Source organism: Corythoichthys intestinalis, chromosome 11 (assembly GCF_030265065.1).
Source record: "Corythoichthys intestinalis isolate RoL2023-P3 chromosome 11, ASM3026506v1, whole genome shotgun sequence".
Lineage (NCBI taxonomy): Eukaryota > Metazoa > Chordata > Actinopteri > Syngnathiformes > Syngnathidae > Corythoichthys > Corythoichthys intestinalis.
In genome coordinates, this window is record NC_080405.1 from 19626784 (window position 1) to 19643691 (window position 16908).

Below are 16908 nucleotides of genomic sequence, written 5' to 3' on the forward strand. Positions count from 1 at the left end.
AAACATTCGTTTATGTATTTAAATTTGCAGTCACAAGGTATATTATTGCCTTATCCAAATGTTTTACAGTATATACACACACACACATAGATATATATATATATATCTATGTGTGTGTGTGTGTGTATTGCATTTAGATATTGCTTTAATTTAAAAAAAAAAAAAAGTGTAATCACAGAATATTAAACTTATTTGTTTGATTAAAAAAAAAAAAAATACATAATTAGTGGTATCTTGTAACTTAAACATTTTTTATTCTTAGTTATTTATTTTCTTTAAATTTAAACTAGGGCTGTCAAAATTATCGCATTAACGGGCAGTAATTATTTTTTTAAATTAATCATGTTAAAATATTTGACGCAATTAACGCACATGCCCGCTCAAACAGATTAAAATGACAGCACAGTGCAATGTCCAAGTGTCCATGTGCAATGTTTTTGGAGTTTTGTCGCCCTCTGCTGGCACTTGGGTGCGACTGATTATATGGGCTTAAGCACCCATGAGCATTGTGTTATTATTGACATCAACATTGGCGGGCTACTCGTTTATTTTTTGATTGAAATTTTTACTAATTTTATTAAAAAGAAAACATTAAGAGGGGTTTCAATATAAAATGTCTATAACTTGTACTAACTTTTATCTTTAATGAACTACAAGTCTTTCTATCCATGGATCGCTTTAACAGGATGTTAATAATGTTAATGCCATCTTGTTGATTTATTGTTATAATAAACAAATACAGTACTTTCTTACCGTATGTTGAATGTACTGTACATATCCATCTTGTGTCTTATCTTTCCATTCCAACAATAATTTACAGATAGATTTTATAGATGGTTTGAATTGCGATTAGTTACGATTAATTACAATTAATTAATTTTTAAGCTGTAATTAACTCGATTAAAAATGTTAATCGTTTGACAGCCCTAATTTAAACTCGACATTTTCCAATATTTGTCATGCTTTCATGCATAAGCTATGAGACTGTGCCCTGGTTGATCCATGTAGTTTATTTGATTGCAATCGTGTTTGAAGGTGAATTCGTCCTGCAAATGGTAGGTTTTGAAATTACCCTCTACGTTCTTTCGCTATGTCCACTGATATCGGGAATATAGCCGTCTGAAGGTTGCCACTTCCTGCTTCTTAATTGAGCCACACCAAACATATAGTATATAGAAAATACAGTATTTAGATCTATATTTGAACCTATTTTGGATTATTTTAACCCAACTTTACCACTATTTCACTATCTCCTGTGCGTCCTTCTGAACTTCTTCAATACAAAGATGACCTCAAGTCTTGACGCACCGTTTAAGTGTGTCAGTGTCACGTAAGTGAATTTTTAAATTTAAGTAGAAATAAGGAATATCTAAGCCAGTGGTTCGATTGAACCCCAGGCGCTCGGTGAGAAAGGGGTTCGGCGAAGGTAAAGACATGTGTGCTGAGTAAATCTAGGCAAAGTGGCATTTTAGACCAGGTTATGTACTGGTTTGCTCCCAATTTACAGGCCTAATCCATTTCTTTTAACTGCTATTTCTCGACCTGATATGAGGAAGAATTGGTTGGCTCAGTGGAAGGTTGACTCACACTTGGTGTGAGGGAATACAACAGACCAATGGGCAGCATGGTCTCAAATTTTGGTCTATTCATAAAACATGCTGTCAAAATGAGAATTTTGAACGGGAATTTGCTAAATTATTAGCTTGCTAGCTGAAAAAAATGCTAGATTATCGAATTCCGAATGGTTCGGCGAAGGGTTCGGTGAATCCACATGTGAAACTTGCGGGTTTCGGCACCTTTAACAGGGTTAAGAACCACTGATCAAAGCATTTGGGACCAGTCCTAGCGAAGGCTTGCCACCTGGCTAAAATATAAATTACGTACGCAGACACAGAAACATCCTGAAGTGAGTGAATATATTTTATTTTTGTATAATTGTGAAATAGCGAAGCTTGTTTTCATTGAAGAACGATTGCAGTCCTCGTCCTGCAGTGTGTTAAATGGTAGCTGAAGAGCTTTCAGATTTCAGTGTAATTTTACTAATATAAACTTTGGACAACACACACATGCATTTCCAGTGCCCACGAGCTTCTCACCAGCAGATCCGCTCCACTGGCTTCCAATCAGGGCAAAGAGTATGGAGGTAGATTTGTGTCTTTATTATTCAATCAAAAAAAAAGTTGCTTCGATCAAATAAAAAGTTGCTTCAATCAAAATATATACTTTCAATCGAAGAAAATGTCACTTCAATCAAAAAAAAATGTGTTTGAATGCAAAAATAAATTTGAAACTCAAAAAAATATATTTGAAAACTATTTTTCTTTGATTGAATTGTATTTTTTTGATCAAAGTCAAGTTTTTTTTTAATTGAAACACCATTTTTGATTGAAGTCATGTAATTTTCCGTTTGGACCACATTTTGGCTAGGAAATTTGTGTCTTTATTATTCAATCAAAAAATAAATTGCTTCAAACAAAAAAATATATATTTTCAAAAGAAAAATCACTTCAATCAAATTTTTTTTTTAAATCAATCGTAGAAAAAAAGGTTTGAATGTGAACAAATATTTGAGACTCAGAAATTCGCATTTGAACACTTTATTTTTCATTCAAACTGTTTTCTTTGATTGAAGCAATCCTTTTTGTGTTTCAGCCATATTAGGGGTAGGACATTTGTGTCAAAATCATTCAATCGCAATAAAAGTTGCTTTAATCAAAAAACTATTTTTAATCAAAGAAAAAAATCATTTGCAAAAACTTTTTTTTTTTTTTAAATATATTTTTTATTTGAAATATATTTTTTTTATTATTGAAGTGTCACTTTTTTTGAAAAGCAAAAAGTTTTAAACTTATTTTTTTCAAAGTGGAAAAAGTTTTGAACACACTTTTTTTTTTGAAGTGGAAAAAGTTTTGAAGGCACTTTTTTTCGATTGAATCATTTTGACACAAAGATTCTCCTTCAACGCTAGTTCCGGTGTGTTTGATTGGCAGGTAGCTGAGCCAATGACATAAAAGTATGAAGCAAGCATAATGGCCACCAGGGCTCCATCCAGCCATCGGAGTCTGTTGGAGTCTAAGCCGAATATAGGGCACCAGTACGGGCGTGTGACATCGGCATTTCACCGGAGTACGGTGCCCTGTTGCTTAATGTGATTTAACACGGCGAACTTCACCCGCTGCCCTGACGTGACGGTTGGCAATTGGTTCCAACCGGAGTGTCCGCGACGCGCCGGTACGGGAGTGGTCGGCGAGTGGTGCGACACTAGCCTGCCCAGTAAGCGAGTGGACTACCGGCGAGTCGCCGGCGTCCACGCCGGCAGCCCCATCGCTTCAGCTTTGAATGAGTGCCGTGTCATTCGCGGGGCGTCCACTCGACAGCCGGCCTCCGCGCCTGGGGGGTGATATCGGGGTCCGACCAGTGTGCCACGACAGGGCACCGTACCGTACCGTGCCTTCAAAACTTTTTCCACTTCAAAAAAAAAAAGTGTGTTCAAAACTTTTTCCACTTTGAAAAAAATAAGTTTAAAACTTTTTGCTTTTCAAAAACAGTGACACTTCAATTAAAAAAAATATATATATATTTCAAATAAAAAATATATATATATAAAAAAAAAGTTTTTGCAAATGATTTTTTTCTTTGATTAAAAATAGTTTTTTGATTAAAGCAACTTTTATTGCGATTGAATGATTTTGACACAAATGTCCTACCCCTAATATGGCTCAAACACAAAAAGGATTGCTTCAATCAAAGAAAACAGTTTGAATGAAAAATAAAGTGTTCAAATGTGAATTTCTGAGTCTCAAATATTTTTTCACATTCAAACCTTTTTTTCTACAATTGATTTTTTTTAAAAAATTGATTGAAGTGATTTTTCTTTTGAAAATATATATTTTTTTGTTTGAAGCAATTTATTTTTTGATTGAATAATAAAGACACAAATGTCGTAGCCAAAATGTGGTCCAAACGGAAAATTACATGACTTCAATCAAAAATGGTGTTTCAATTAAAAAAAACTTGACTTTGATCAAAAAAATAAAATTTAATCAAAGAAAAATAGTTTTCAAATATATTTTTTTGAGTTTCAATTTTATTTTTGTATTCAAACACATTTTTTTTGATTGAAGTGACGTTTTCTTCGATTGAAAGTATATATTTTGATTGAAGCAACTTTTTATTTGATCGAAGCAACTTTTTTTTTGATTGAATAATAAAGACACAAATCTACCTCCATAAAAGAGTTGCATTTTAAGAAGAATTTGGATGTTGCAGAAAGGCGAAGAAGATAACGTACCAATGTAGTCCTTTTTTTTTTTTTTTTTTTTTTTTTTAATTTTCAAAATACATGGCATGGTGACTAGACTTGCAACATGCTGAACTTTGGACACCGCTGTTGTATATTATAGTGAACAATTAGTTACAATATGTTTTTAAGCATGATTTGTGTAGAACACCTGAAAACAAACAAGGGTTTGTTTCATTCATTTCAAATTGATTTGAGTAGGACATTGCTCATAAATGTCCTACCCCCAACAGAAGCCTTTTATTCTCTATAAATACAAAGTACACATTTGTAGCCACGACGTGAAGAAATGCTATACTGTGGTAGTGTGCGTCATTTCATACAGCATATAGGGTATGTTTACACATCAATGGCCTAGATATAGAACATGCCAGGTCAGTAGTTCTCAGCAATACACGATACAATCACGAGATTCCCTTATTTAATTATGGTATTAATTAAGTGTAGATGAACGTGTCTAAACAACCTCCTCAGTGTTTGGGAGGAATGAACCATATCGTCTTATGGCGCTGATGATTGTCTCATTCCCACTTTTCTCTCTGACAGTTAGCAGCACTGCAGCAGGTTGATTGTGAGTCTTGACACGCTCCGAACATTGCATTAAAAGCAGCGCTTCATTCGCACTCTGCCACTATTTATTGGCTTTCCGTCATGCATTATGGAAACGTTGAAAATAAGGAAAATAGAGCTGATAGGGATAATTCAATGAATAAAGTGAATGACAAACTGCTCGCTATGTGGCACTGGGAGGCAACTCCAATTGATTAATACAGACGCTAATTTGTCGAGTTTGACAAGCCAAGTTTGGGTTATTGGTCAGTTTGAATAATTCAGAAAAACGTGCCCAATCCCAGTATAGTTTTGGTGCTTCTTCTCTGTTAGCACACCAAATGTTCTTCATTAGAGAGGCAGGTCGAGGCAGCCTATCAAAACATCTCCCGCTTGGCTTCTTTATGGAAAGTCAATTTGCACGTGTGTAATCCCTCGGGCAACTTCAAACTTTGGTGCGCGAGGAGTATTTTCAATACTTAGCCAGAGTTTGACAGCGGCACGCAGACGATTAAGGCTGATTTGAAGTTGGCTCTACAAATCGCTTTTCCTCATGTGACTAAACTGACGTCCGCTTCTATCGGGTGTTATATCTGAAGTCACATCTGATGAGATGCTAATGATTCTGTTCTCACCACGGCTATGTAGAACAGCCTCTAAAACTTGCCATAAAGGTCTAATATGCTGGGTTTAATGGTCCAATAATGCTTGAAATAAATTAGCTTTATTATTCCAAGAGTGTAATGTTTCCAAGTGTCTCCATCATGAAGCGTTAAGTTCTTTTTTGCATGCAAATGTTCACTCGGAAACCGTAATTATTAAACATCCGATTGCGACTGCAGGTTAGAAAGAGTGTGTTCTCCAGCTTCCTTTACTACACTTGTGGGTTATGTGAGCTTTACGAGGAGCAAAGAGTGGAGCCCACACATTAAATGGTTGTTTTAGTTAAGACTGAAATCGAGCGGGCAAATAGAAGTAAGGTCTAAGTGGGTGTTTGTATTACTCTGGGGCTCCCCCTACAGCCATGAAGTTTAATTTACTTTAGTGGTCAATACAAATCAATGGCGGCCTCGCCGCATTCCTCTTATTTACAAGGGGACAACTTATGTATTGTTCAGACGTTTGCTACTGAACAGCTCAAGAAAAAGATGCCTTTTAATTATTTTCTGGCTTGTGTAATGGCGCTCCCCGCAGAGGGTACAATTAGTGTTTCCAGCATGAATAATTCAATTGATAGCAAAGTTATGTCTGTTGGATTTTTAATAGGTTTATTATTGTGTTTGTATTTTGCAACTGAAAGCCAAATATCATTAGTCAGTTTGTTTGCTCGTGAGGACTGTAGAAAAACTGGAGAACCTATTTTTGCTAAACTTTGTAGAGAACTGGACAATTTTTTTTTTTACTTTTTGCAAACTAGTGGAAGAGCGTTGACATTGCTCTCCCTCATCACTGGTAAAGATCATGGGGTGAAAATTAAAGAGGATTGTGTGTCTACGTAAAAACAAATATCTTCTAACGTTGCCATTAAATCTGTATCGAAAAGCCAATATTCTTCTACTTATATGAGGATTGATTTCACACAAACTCCTTCTTTAATACTTGCTTTTTCAGACAACATTTCGTACCAAAGGGAGCTATTTTTGTCATGACAACTAGAGTTGTCCGATAATGACTTTTAACAGATAACCGATATCCAGATATTGTCCAACTGAAAAAATCCGATAGCAATATATGCATTTTTGGATCTAACATACTATGTCTAATTGTACTGTGATGCCCCACTGGAGGCGTTACTAATGATAAATGTAACAACTTCAAGGTTTTCCAGATAAACATTCTGTAAAAAATGAGAGAACAAATTCAACTGAAGTTATGGGGAAAAGTACCTATATTGCACCACTGTATGTAGTCGAAATCCAAGTAGTGCAAGTGCAAAGTGCCAATAAAGCACTTATTCTGTCATCAATGTGTGTGTGTGTACACAAATCAACAGACAGTGAACAAATCAGGTTCTAAAGAGAAGTCAGACACGGAGTAAAGCTGAATTGGCTTCCCAGTGGTCATCTTTCTCTTGACAAGAGCACTGATACTCTTTTGTAAAACTGAAAACAACAAAACATTGTGTCAATTATATGAGATAAAGCAAATACACCACATGTGGATACACCACATGTAAATTTGAATAGCGACTCGTACCACAGCTTTCAAGCAATAAAATAATGTAACCACATTTTATCACAAATGCAAAAAAAATCTAATTACAGTGGGGCAAATAAGTATATAGTCAACCACCAATTGTGCAGGTTCTCCTACTTGAAAAGATTAGAGAGGCATGTAATTGTCAATATGGGTAAACCTTAACCATGAGAGAATGTGGGGGGGGGGAAAACAGAATCACAATCAAATTGTTTGATTTTTAAAGAATTTATATCCAAATTAAAGTGGAAAATAAATATTTGTTCACCTACAAACAAGCAAGATTTCTGGCTGTCAAAGAGGTCTAACTTCTTCTAACGAGGTCTAACGAGGCTCCACTTGTTACCTGATTTAATGGCACCTTTTTTGACTAGGAGAATGCGTTATGGTCAGATGAAACCAAAATAGAACTTTTTGGTAGAAACACAGGTTCTCGTGTTTGGAGGAGAAAGAATACTGAATTGCATCCGAAGAACACCATACCCACTGTGAAGCATGGGGGTGGAAACATCATGCTTTGTGGCTGTTTTCCTGCAAAGGGACCAGGACGACTGATCTGTGTAAAGGAAAGAATGAATGGGGCCATATATCGAGGGATTTTAAGTGAAAATCTCCTTCCATTAGTAAGGCCATTGAAGATGAGACGTGCCGGGGGTCTTTCAGCATGACAATGATCCCAAACACACAGCCAGGGCAACAAAGGAGTGGCTTCGTAAGAAGCATTTCAAGGTCCTGGATTGGCCTAGCCGGTCTCCAGATCTCAACCCCATATAAATCTGTGGAGGGAGTTGAAAGTCCGTGTTGCCCAACAACAGCCCCAAAACATCACTGCTCTAGAGGAGATCTGCATGGAGGAATGGGCCAAAATACCAGCAGCAGTGTGTGAAAAGCTTGTGAAGAGTTACAGAAAACGTTTGGCCTCCATTATTGCCAACAAAGGGTACATAACAAAGTATTGCGATGAACTTTTGGTGTTGACCAAATACTTATTTTCCACCATGATTTGCAAATAAATTCTTTAAAAATCAAACAATGTGATTTTCTGTTTTTTTTCCTCCCACATTCTGTCTCTCATGGTTGAGGTTTACCCATGTTGACAATTACAGGCCTCTCTACTATTTTCAAGTGGGAGAACTTGCACAATTAGTGGTTGACTAAATACTTATTTGCCCCACTGTATACACATGTCCAATATATACTACGCAACGCTCATGAATATAAAACAAAGGAAGAATATAACTAACAAGTGATGCTTGCATAAGGCACAAACAACACGGTGAGATGGCAAGAGCTGCTGTGGTACATTGGCTGCTGACATTAGTTCGTCCATTTAGCTCTCACTCTTCTCAATGAGCTCGTATCGACATACGATTAAATCAGCAGAAAGTGCTGAAAGTTATCAAAACTAGTTACACCTAAGCGCCATCAGGGGGCGACAAAAAAAACACCAGAAACACAGGCCGGTCATAAGTGGACATGCACAGCACTGCCATATGCATATTGGCCCAAAACCGATGTCGATATTATCCGATATCATTTTAAAATGCTTTTATCGGCCGATATTATCGGCTTCTTGATAATATTGGACAACACTGCATTCATTACACCCCAAAAAATGGGTATTTCCATTCATTTCTATGGCAGAAAGCATTCATTTTGCACGGGAGTGGAACAGCATCAATCAAACGTTAAGGATTGTTCGGCCTTGGCATCTGCCGTTCCACTGATCTAAGCAAAGGCTGGTGAAAGTATGCACATGTGTTGGTTTGCTACCTGGTACTGGCTGGTGAGGCGGGCATTACTGAGGTCCAGATTTTGGTTGGCTTCCCTTAGGATGCTGAGCTCCCCCTCAAGTCGAGTCCTCTCCAGCAAGGAGGCGCTCAGCTCCCCCCTCAGCAAAGAGCCCTGAGCCAGCAGCTCTGCCTGGGATGCGACCAACTCCTTCTGTTGGCCATGAAGCCTGGACACAAAAACACACACACACAAGCAAGGGCTTTTGTCATTGCTTATGTCCTGCAGAGTGCCTCAGATCATTTGCTCTCTAAATGAAACCCATTATTTTGTTGTTACATAACAAAACAAGTCAAAGTTACAAAACTATGAGCAAATACATTTCATGTCGCTTGAGAAATGATATACTAAAACCGTTGAGTAATTCTACAGCGAAACAGTGTTTAAATTTTGTCACTAACTCGATTAATGTCCAGTCCGCATCTTTTGCATCCTTCAAAATTGACATGGTTTGCCGGACAATTAATGACATCTGTCATAAACATTTGTTAATACTCATAATAGTGTCACGTAGACATGTGCTGATTACTGGTTTCAAGGTATACCGTAGTATGAAAACGTCAAGGTTTCAAAACCGCAAAATTTTCCTTCATACCGTCCCTAAGGTATTTGCTATTTTTTAAGTCACAAACATGCATGGAGAAATCCCTCGCTTGCAACTGTGAGGCTCAACCCTCCTACGCTGGTTGTTGCTCAGTGTCAGTGAGTCAGCTGTGCTACCCGATGGCTGGAGGAGGTGAAACTCCTGAACCTTTTTCATCCATCAAAGAAAACGAAATCGCTGGTATGAAAATAATTAGGCTATAGTAAAGTTACAGATGGCCACTGCTTAGATTAGGAGGGCCAACCGACATGTAAAACATGTTTGCGGAGGGTTACTGCCGAGGAGGCAATACCATACCTGTCAAGTTGTGCGGTTTTGGCGTAATTTGTACAAGTGATCACTGATTTTTAAATGTGTACGCCGTACGTTCAAAATCTGTACGTTTTTCGTGCATTACGGTTTTTTTTCTCCGTTTGGATTTTGTCACCATTTCGGCAATGAGACAATATGCGTTATGATGCGTTACTACAATGGTTGAATGAAGCGAGAAATGACACTGAGAGAAGAGTGTTGTGACGCTGTAGCAAACGCGATGCTCGGCTAGGTGGCTCCAATATTTCCTGACTGTAGCGGACAGCCTACAATCTACGCCTAGATATTAAATCCTTGTAGAACTGCATGCAAAATGACAGACGGCGGTGTTAATAAACAGCCGCCATTTTGAAGCAGTAGACTTCTCAGAAAGGCTCTGTTGTAGTGAGCCTTCCTAGCGAACTTAAGTAACTTTTTATCTGAAATACACCTAAATCGGCAAAATCTTGACTTGAATCTATCTTTAAATGATGAAACAGTTTTAAAACATGTCAAAAGTAGACAGAAGGGAACTTTAACAGTTGATTCACAACATTAAACGATTTCCGAATAAAGCAAAGGTTACTACAGTGCCTTGCAAACGTATTCGGCCCCCTTGAATCTTGCAACCTTTCGCCACATTTCAGGCTTCAAACATAAAGATATGAAATTTAATTTTTTTGTCAAGAATCAACAACAAGTGGGACACAGTCGTGAAGTGGAACAACATTTATTGGATAATTTAAACTTTTTTAACAAATAAAAAACTGAAAAGTGGGGCGTGCAATATTATTCGGCCCCTTTACTTTCAGTGCAGCAAACGCACTCCAGAAGTTCAGTGAGGATCTCTGAATGATCCAATGTTGTCCTAAATGACCGATGATGATAAATAGAATCCACCTGTGTGTAATCAAGTCTCCGTATAAATGCACCTGCTCTGTGATAGTCTCAGGGTTCTGTTTAAAGTGCAGAGAGCATTATGAAAACCAAGGACTACACCAGGCAGGTCCGAGATACTGTTGTGGAGAAGTTTAAAGCCGGATTTGGATACAAAAAGATTTCCCAAGCTTTAAACATCTCATTGGAGCACTGTGCAAGCCATCATATTGAAATGGAAGGACCATCAGACCACTGCAAATCTACCAAGACCCGGCCGTCCTTCCAAACTTTCTTCTCAAACAAGGAGAAAACTGATCAGAGATGCAGCCAAGAGGCCCATGATCACTCTGGATGAACTGCAGAGATCTACAGCTGAGGTGGGAGAGTCTGTCCATAGGACAACAATCAGTCGTACACTGCACAAATCTGGCCTTTATGGAAGAGTGGCAAGAAGAAAGCCATTTCTCAAAGATATCCATAAAAAGTCTCGTTTAAAGTTTGCCACAAGCCACCTAGGAGACACACCAAACATGTGGAAGAAGGTGCTCTGGTCAGATGAAACCAAAATTGAACTTTTTGGCCACAATGCAAAATGACATGTTTGGCGTAAAAGCAACACAGCTCATCACCCTGAACACACCATCCCCACTGTCAAACATGGTGGTGGCAGCATCATGGTTTGGGCCTGCTTTTCTTCAGCAGGGACAGGGAAGATGGTTAAAATTGACGGGAAGATGGATTCGGCCAAATACAGGAACATTCTGGAAGAAAACCTGTTGGTATCTGCACAAGACCTGAGACTGGGACGGAGATTTATCTTCCAACAGGACAATGATCCAAAACATAAAGCCAAATCTACAATGGAATGGTTAAAAAATAAACGTATCTAGGTGTTAGAATGGCCAAGTCAAAGTCCAGACCTGAATCCAATCGAGAATCTGTGGAAAGAGCTGAAGACTGCTGTTCACAAACACTCTCCATCCAACCTCACTGAGCTCGAGCTGTTTTGCAAGGAAGACTGGGCAAGAATGTCAGTCTCTCGATGTGCAAAACTGATAGAAACATACCCCAAGCGACTTGCAGCTGTAATTGGAGCAAAAGGTGGCGCTACAAAGTATTAACGCAAGGGGGCCGAATAATATTGCACGCCCCACTTTTCAGTTTTTTATTTGTTAAAAAAGTTTAAATTATCCAATAAATTTTGTTCCACTTCACGATTGTGTCCCACTTGTTGTTGATCCTTGACAAAAAATTAAAATTTTATATCTTTATGTTTGAAGCCTGAAATGTGGCGAAAGGTTGCAAGGTTCAAGGGGGCCGAATACTTTTGCAAGGCACTGTATGTTGTTGTTTTTTTGTTTGTTTTGTTTTTGTTGAATGACAAAAAAAAACATGGTAAAAGGTAACACCAAGTACTTTGCCAAGTAACTAATTAGTATTACCTTCAGGTAACTGAGTTACTAACTAAATTACTCTTTGGGAGAAGTAATTTGTAACTAATTAATTACTTTTTAAAAGTAAGATTAACAACACTGGTCATAAAGATGAAGTCTGCAGAATGAAAAGTGACGAAAGCAGAGATTTCATTCTGCCAATTTGTTGCCGAACACAATTTGCCTGCAACTATTGCTGATCACTTCTCAGAATTAGCAAAAGAAATGTTCGTTGACTCAAAGATTGCATCGGTAAGTTAATTTTATCAATTGACCTTTTTAATTTACAATATAACACACTAACAAACTACCTTCAAGTCAAATTAAACTGCGAGTTGAAGTGCCATGAAGTGCAGCCATCAGGACATGATAGAAATTGCCAAAAGTGCTATTTACAATTTACACAAAAATCACTGTTAAATTTTAGTAATCATGATGTAGCTGAACATATAGATTGTTCTATGATTGCACAAGGTTATATATAACAATATTACCAATAACTTCATACTATTTTGAAAATTGAGTTTTATTTTTGTTTCATATTGCACGCTATATACACCGTTGTAATATTAGTCACCAATTTGTATGGGCATACGTCACTATTTGTAAGATTGCCAACAGCCACAGGTTGACAGGTATGCAATTCTTCCAATATGATTTTGCATTTATACAAAATTAAATGTTAGTAAATACTGTCATGAACGTTTACCACCAGCTACGAGAGTTAACTCCAGCGTGTTTAGAGTGTCTAGCGGTGGTAAAACATGTTGTTTTTTTTCTGTCTGGCAACTGTCTGTGTTGAGATAGAGAGTGTGTGTATAATGTTAACATACAAACATGTTTTTTTACGGAAAAGAATTATTTTAGTTCTGATGGCAATAATGTTGCGCTGTGGGTTTAGGCGCACCTAAAGCATATATTTTAATTTTATCTAGAATATTTTATTTTATTTCATTTTTAAAATTTTTTTTACTTTAACTTACTAATATATTTTGACAAATAAAAATCCTGTTCAATTATTTAAACCCTGATATCTCAAAGTAACACACTTTAGAGCAGAATGTCATACATGCGAAATGTCACGTCATATTTATGACGGAATTGAGATGCCACTGTCAAATAAAGTTAACTGTCTCAACTTAATTTAGCATCTACCTGAAAGCAAAACCACAAGTGGCACGAACGATAGCATCCAGCCCTCCCAGTCAAAATGGATTTGATGCTATCACCGTCAATATTTTGGAGGTGAAATCTGTTGTTTTAGGTCTGATAGTTGTTTTAAACTCATTTTTGGGGGGCAGAATCCAAAGCACCTCCATTTTCCTCATCTTCTCATTTCTCATCTTTTCTCATCACGCATGGTTTTTCTCCACAGCTAACCTACAATTCTTGTTACGACATGCTAGCTAAGTTTCTTTGTTAAAATATTATCGTGTTTTGCATTGCAGTCTTGCCTGTTTCTTTTATATTGTATTGTATGTTAATATCTGTTAAGTACTGTTTTTTTAATACTGTAAATAATTTTTAAAGAAAATGTGGCTCCATGGTTCAAAAAGTTAAAGTGCTAGCAAATAAAAGATTGGTTTTGGATTCCACACCCCAAAAGTGATTTAAAATCAGCTGTCAGACCTAAACAACAAAAAATTGTGTTCCCAGTCTTACTATTCCAAACTACAAATACAGGACACTAGGGTTGTTCCGATCATGTTTTTTTGCCCCCGATCCGATCCCGATCCTTTTAGTTTGAGTATCTGCCGATCCCGATATTTCCCGATCGATTTCTTTTTTTTTTTTTTTGCTCCCGATTCAATTCCAATCATTCCCGATAATTTTTCCCGATCATATACATTTGGGGCAATGCATTAGGAAAAAATGAATAAAACTCTGACGAATATATACATTCAACACACAGTACATAAGTACTGTATTTGTTTATTATGACAATAAATCCCCAAGATGGCATTTACATTATTAACATTCTTTCTGTGAGAGGGATCCACGGATAGAAAGACTTGTAATTCTTAAAGGATAAATGTAACTTTGTATATTATGACTAAATATTGCCATCTAGTGTATTTGTTGAGCTTTCAGTAAATGATACTGCAGCCATTCAACCCAAATGCATGATGGGAAGTGCAACCATGACTGTGCGTAGGGGCACCAATTGATATATCTTCTCTGCTTTGGGAAAGAACATAAGGTGTTAAGAAAATGATCAACTACCACCTTTCTTCCTCACATTGCCTCCCACGTTAATTTTAATTGCTGAGAGAGGGAATGTAAGGTTTTAAAAGTGACTCAGATCGGATTTGAAATGGTCTACTTCTATGCGACTTGTCCCGTTCAGACCGTCAAGTTAATGCCTGACTGGCGTCGGAAAAACACAAAAAAATCGGATTTGTTCATTAAGACCTGTAGTATGAACCTAGCTTTAAGTTTAATCAAAATTTTGAACAATCAATGCCTTGAGTTTATTTCATTCCGAGGCCAATCTGGTAACTCAATATGCTCGTATCTTAAAGTATGTATATATATATAAACGTGACTGGCACTGATAGATGGACAAAGAGTTTGTAGGAAATAATTGATAGTCTCAAAAATAGTGAGTAAAATGTAAAAATTTCCCTGCACAGTGGTTGCTAATCCCTGCTGTAGAAAATGGATGGGTGGACCATTTAAAGTCTCCATCATTGATTATGAAAATGGATGCTGATTAACAAGACTAAGGGGCACATTTGGAACTGCAAATCTGCTTTTCGCTAAATACCACTCACCACGAAAACATAATGACACTGTTCTTCAGCTTAGCAGCCTGTCATTAGTAAGGTGTCATTAATCAGTTCAGTCAATAGGATAGTGAAAACCCATAATGTGATTTCATAAAAGGTTTGGCCCTAAGCATAAAGTGAAAATGCCATACATATAACGCATGTAACAGATGCAAACTACCTTTCCAAATCGTGGGTAAATCATTTGTAATTTTTTTGCTCTCCCGTTCTTGCACAATTGCTTTGTTTTTCCGTGCCATGTCCATGAGCGATTCACACTATTTTGCACTTGCATTGAACCCACCTCCTATTTTGTATCCTCTGATCCAAAGTAAAGCGGTAATGTCAGAGTTTAAATGTGAGCGAGCGTATGCAGGAGGAGAGTTCAATGCTGACTCTTTGTATAAGTATTTGTCACCTCTCGCTGTCTTCTTTCAACCTCTCCAGCTCTCGTTCTCGCTCCAATCTCCTCTGAGCTTCTGCTTCCATCTCCTCTCTCTCCATTTTCATCTCTCGCTCTCTCTCCTCCAGATGGCTTTTAGCATCCAGCAGCTCTTTGTAGCTATACAACACAATACGCACACATTAACACACTTTGGCAGAAAGTGCAATTGCATGTGAATGCTTAAAAAATGCTGTCACGGGGCCAAAATGCTCAAGAAAATGAACTGAACACGGGTTAATGCATCACAGCATATCATCGCAATGGCAACAGCATGGGTATGACATCAACCTAATTGGAAGCTGGATGTAGGTGATTTGAGGTGATGCCGTGACATTGCTGCGTCATTGCCTTCCCATTTTGGAAAAGATAAGTGTGTGGACTGGGAAGAGAAAACAAATCAGTTCTATTGAGCAACAGCACAATTAGAAAGCGCAATAAAACTGAGAGAGGAGCATTTTTCGACACACAATACCTTTAGTGTGTAAGCTTTTCCTGGCATTGAAATGACTTGTTTTTTGGACTCACCCAATAGGTGAAGTGCTTGTCTCAAAGAATTGGAGTGATAACAACGTCTCATACGCATTAGCAGGTGTTCATTTAGAAGGGCCGTGGTAAGCAAAGCAAAAGAGAATCTCCTTTCAATTGCCTTATCTTGGGTAATAGATAGCAGTCTGGGGTATTCTCAGTTAGCAGCAGTTTTTGATGGTGTGTACCTGGCCTCCAGCTCCCTGTGTTGCCCCTCCAGACTGCGGCTGCTGCTCCGAAGACGAGAGTGTTTTTCTAGAAGTTGGTCCAGCTCCGTTTCCTGACGCTGCTGCAGTGCTGTCAGCCGCTCGTGGTCCCGCCGTAGGGTTTCCATCCGGGCCGCCGATTCTTGCCTTTCCCGCGCCCACACCTTTGACTCAGCTTCCAGTGCTGCGCACCGGGCCTCGCTCTCACTGTGGCGTGTCTGCGCTGCTGCTAGCTGCGAGTTCACGTCCACTTGCTCTACCTATGTATTTGGGCGATGAAATGGGATATGAAGCAGTCATGTAGCCACAGAAGCAGTGATCTAAATTTACTACTACAGGGCTTCAGACTAATATTGACTTATGAATCTATATTTTATTCTCTATCAGTTTTGACATCAACCAGTATACTGCTTAGAAATTAGGTTAATGCGGGATTTTTTTAGGGAGACCCAGCTGTAACATGGATGCGATGTGTCCCTCTCATGACAAAAAATAAATATATGTATATACTGTATATATTTATTTTTAACCCCTGTTTACAGACGTCGTGCAACCGCTTTTGTTTCAACCCAGCCATGAAAAGTAGGTAAGTAATTATATTTGTTATTCAAAATGTCTGTCATTTTTAGCTTAGAATCATTAATTGATGTGTAATATTTCGTTAAAAAAAATTTTTAAAAAGACTTTAAAAAATGATTTACTCGCATATTTTAATGTTTTAAACAAATTACATCACAATGAAAAAATTGGCGTCTGTAAAAAAGTCACGGATATCTACCTCATAACTATCACTTAATTGTATCTTTTTTCATGACTGTCGCATTTTCCCCAGTATTTTAGATGATAAATAATTGATCCAAACAAAGAAAATATGAAAAAAAAATCGTTTAAAAAGGTAAATATATGAAAAAGAAAATCTCG

The 16908-nt window shown here is 37.6% G+C and overlaps 1 protein-coding gene across 1 annotated transcript in view; it reads right to left on the bottom strand.

Moving 5' to 3' along the window:
- The window catches only part of ccdc88b (coiled-coil domain containing 88B), a 148280-nt gene that overhangs the window by 42543 nt on the left and 88829 nt on the right, over positions 1–16908 (bottom strand). The window contains exons 20-22 of the mRNA XM_057850799.1: positions 15970–16247; positions 15230–15373; positions 8819–9005 (exon numbers count right to left, since the gene is read on the bottom strand). Of these exons, the coding sequence (XP_057706782.1) occupies positions 8819–9005; positions 15230–15373; positions 15970–16247 (609 nt within the window). The remainder of the gene's footprint in view (positions 1–8818; positions 9006–15229; positions 15374–15969; positions 16248–16908) is intronic.